We start from the raw sequence: 3,171 nt of genomic DNA, 5'->3' as shown, positions 1-3,171 counted from the left end.
GTGGGGGAGACAAACACCATGAAGAAATTAAATGTCACCATACTTTAGGTACAGATGCATGCATATTCTCACACCCGAATAGGCATATAATTCAAATAAATGCACAAACATATTCACATAAATTCATATGACACACTGAAATGCACACAATGTCTACAGTTCTTTGCAAGTAGATAATAAGGATGCATGGACAGCAGGAAACACATTCATAAGCTCATACAAGGAACCCGAAAATTCTCATTATAGCAACAAGATAAATGTGTTTTGTTAGTAGCGTCCAAGTTAGCTTCTTAGAAAATTAACTTAGAACACCATTTTTCACTTCCATAGGAAATGAGTTCTACCACAGCTCAAGGTTTGATAACTCAAAACTCAACTCAATTAAACCTTAAGTCAACTATCAGGAGAAAGGTTCATGTTAAGTTTGTCTCGAATTCTTGACCCGTTTTGAAGAATGACCCCCACTCCGACATATTTTGGTGGCGACCCGAATGGAAAGTTTTCTGAGATCTATGATGGAAGTAGAGGTACGGTTCGACCCGATGGATCGACCCTCGACTTAGAAGAGTATATAATGTACTACTATCTTGTTAAGCAAGTCATTGTATTTTGGGGGGGTTTTCAAGCTAGACAACTAGTTTTCTTGCGGCTTTTTGTGTATAATCTCTCTTCTTCATAGTGAAACATCTTCTTCACCCGAGGACGTAGCACACCACACCGATATGTGAACCTCGTTAGATCTCTGTGTTGTGCGGATTTGTGTTTGTTTATTTTCGTATTTGTTGGTATTAGTTAACAATTCATGTTCAAATCAACAAATGGTTTGCCTAAAGTTCTCAGCTTCTGCTGCCAAAATGGCACAATCCTGCTCCTAAATTAACAGAAACCAATACTATGTTATTCCCATTGGAACCATTGATACCCCATTTCACCTCCAAACTACTAAAACATGTCTGTATTCATCACCTGATAAAGAAGTACCGAGATCAATATACTCAAATATGTCCTATTAAATTACGGAGGGAAAAAGGCCAATGATTCCACACAATTCCTGAAAATAACTAAAGATCTTCACTAAATACACATTTGTAAGTCCATATTGAAGCATCCTCATCACTCCAATAAGATAAATGTGGTTTGCTAGTGGTATTCAAGTTAGTTTGTTAGAAAATTAAATAGAAAACAAATGATTTGCCTAAAGTTCTGAGAATCAGCTGTCAACCTGGCAAAACCTTGCTTCTTGATTACCAGAAATCAAGACTACCAAATACAATGACATTGGTACCTTCCTTTCACCTCCACACCAATAAAAGATGTCTCTATTCATTGGAAGATAAGAACTAACTCAGATGATGTCCTATTAATTAAAAAAGGAGGGGTGGGGTTCATGATTCAACACAAAATCCCTGAACATAAGAAAAAATGCTGAATAAATACACAAATTCCCTTATCTTAGATAGGCCGGGATCTTGATACGAATAAAGAGCATACTCATGACATAAGCAATGACAATCGAGGAGATCCCAGCAGAAGCAAAAGAGACCTTGACGATCTTAGCACGATTGCGATCGAGAGCAAGATCCAAGAGAACAATGCCCATACCACCAAGAATGAACATGAAGCCCGAAGAGAGACCTTCAATGATGTACTGACCATTAACACGGCCAGGGAGAAACACAACGGGTCGGACAGCGCCGGTGACTCTATCCTGAGTACTGCCGATACCTGGAGGTTCAACGATGACGTCGTAGATGATGCCTGATACAACCATGAAGTAGGTCAGCAGAACGAGGGCGTAGACAGTCATGGCAGAAGGGAGAGAGATCGAAGGTAACTTCAGACGCATTCGAGGAACGCGAAGGAAGCTGAAAGGGATGATCTTGAGGAGATGGAACAGGGGATCCATGGATTCTGCTTGATCTGCAGCAGCAGACTTCGATAGGGTTTCGGATTTCGGAGGCATTCCACTTCGATTCTTCGATCCTTTGATCTGTGATGAGATCGCCGCAGTATTGAGAATTAAGATCACGGGTTAAATAGTTACCATCCTTAGCGGTATAAACCTGAGAATTGGCTCAACCATTGAGCCAACCAAACTGGTTTTATAACCGTGAGGTTATGTTGGGACTCCGGACCTAGTTATTAAATTCTCCGAATTATTTGCAAATAATTCTGTCAAACAGAATTTTACCAAATTTTACGAATAATTCTGTCTGAATTTAAACCAAATAAAAAATTTTGAATTTTTTTTGAATTTTATAAACTTTTTAAAATTTCACGAATAATTCGGCTGAACCAAAATTTATCCGAATTATAACCAAAATTTATCTCAAGTAAAAAAAAAATAAATAAATAATCTTGAATAAGTCAAGAACTCTTTAGAAAATAGTGTGATTATTATGCATTTATTATCCTAATGTTACTTTTTTTCTTTTTTTAACAAAAACTGACGAAGCTTATCTTTCCTGAGATAATCTCTCACACTTCTACAAAAATAAAATAAAATAAAATAAAAAAATCTCTCACCCCATTTTGGTTTGACTAAGTCTTACAGTCGTTACTCTCTCTCTAATCTTTAAGGTGAACATATGGTGGGTGACATGGGTCTAACTAAATTTGTGCTCAACCCCCCCTCTCAGTCTTTCTTTCTCTAATTCAATTATTTGAGTAATAGGAAATGAATTTAGAAAAAAATTAAATAAATATAATATTTTTATCTTTAAAAGTTAAATTTTTAATTTTTATATCATTTGTATGTTATGTACATATGATAATTGATAGATAATATGAAACAAGTATTGCAAATATTAAAAATAACAATCAAAATTTTTGTCAACTTTTTTATTTTTGTCAAAGAACATTCCCGAATCCGAATCTGAACTCGAATATCTCCGCTTTTTTTTACTGATATTTTCGCCATATCGTTGAATTAATGAAACAAATTAATCCAAATAATTCTTCATCCCAATAATTCCCGAATCCGAATTTAATAACTATGACTTTAAAACGCAAGAAATAGGCAGGGAGGTGGGAAAAAAAAAAACATTATAAGATAAGGGTCGAGGATTTCTGGTCTGTCACCACATATAGGAATCTTTTGAAAGGTATTTTTTGGATAGTTAGATATATGTGCCATGATTCTTATGTGTTGATTTGGAATTAGAATTTATA

The 3,171-nt window shown here is 35.6% G+C and overlaps 1 protein-coding gene across 1 annotated transcript; it reads right to left on the bottom strand.

Annotated features, from left to right (window-relative positions):
* Positions 1–1,290: 1,290 nt before the first annotated feature.
* LOC122093282 (oligosaccharyltransferase complex subunit ostc-like) lies at positions 1,291–2,040 on the bottom strand. Its single transcript, XM_042663569.1, has one exon. The coding sequence runs from the start codon at positions 1,961–1,963 to the stop codon at positions 1,448–1,450; it is 516 nt and encodes a 171-aa protein (XP_042519503.1). The 5' UTR covers positions 1,964–2,040; the 3' UTR covers positions 1,291–1,447.
* Positions 2,041–3,171: the final 1,131 nt, after the last annotated feature.

Source organism: Macadamia integrifolia, chromosome 11 (genome assembly GCF_013358625.1).
Source record: "Macadamia integrifolia cultivar HAES 741 chromosome 11, SCU_Mint_v3, whole genome shotgun sequence".
Lineage (NCBI taxonomy): Eukaryota > Viridiplantae > Streptophyta > Magnoliopsida > Proteales > Proteaceae > Macadamia > Macadamia integrifolia.
This window is presented reverse-complemented; position numbering and strand designations above follow the sequence as displayed.

What these genes read in the sequence shown, in the direction of transcription:
- LOC122093282 (XM_042663569.1), bottom strand. Translation starts at nt 1,963, where the DNA reads ATGCCTCCGAAATCCGAAACCCTATCGAAGTCTGCTGCTGCAGATCAA.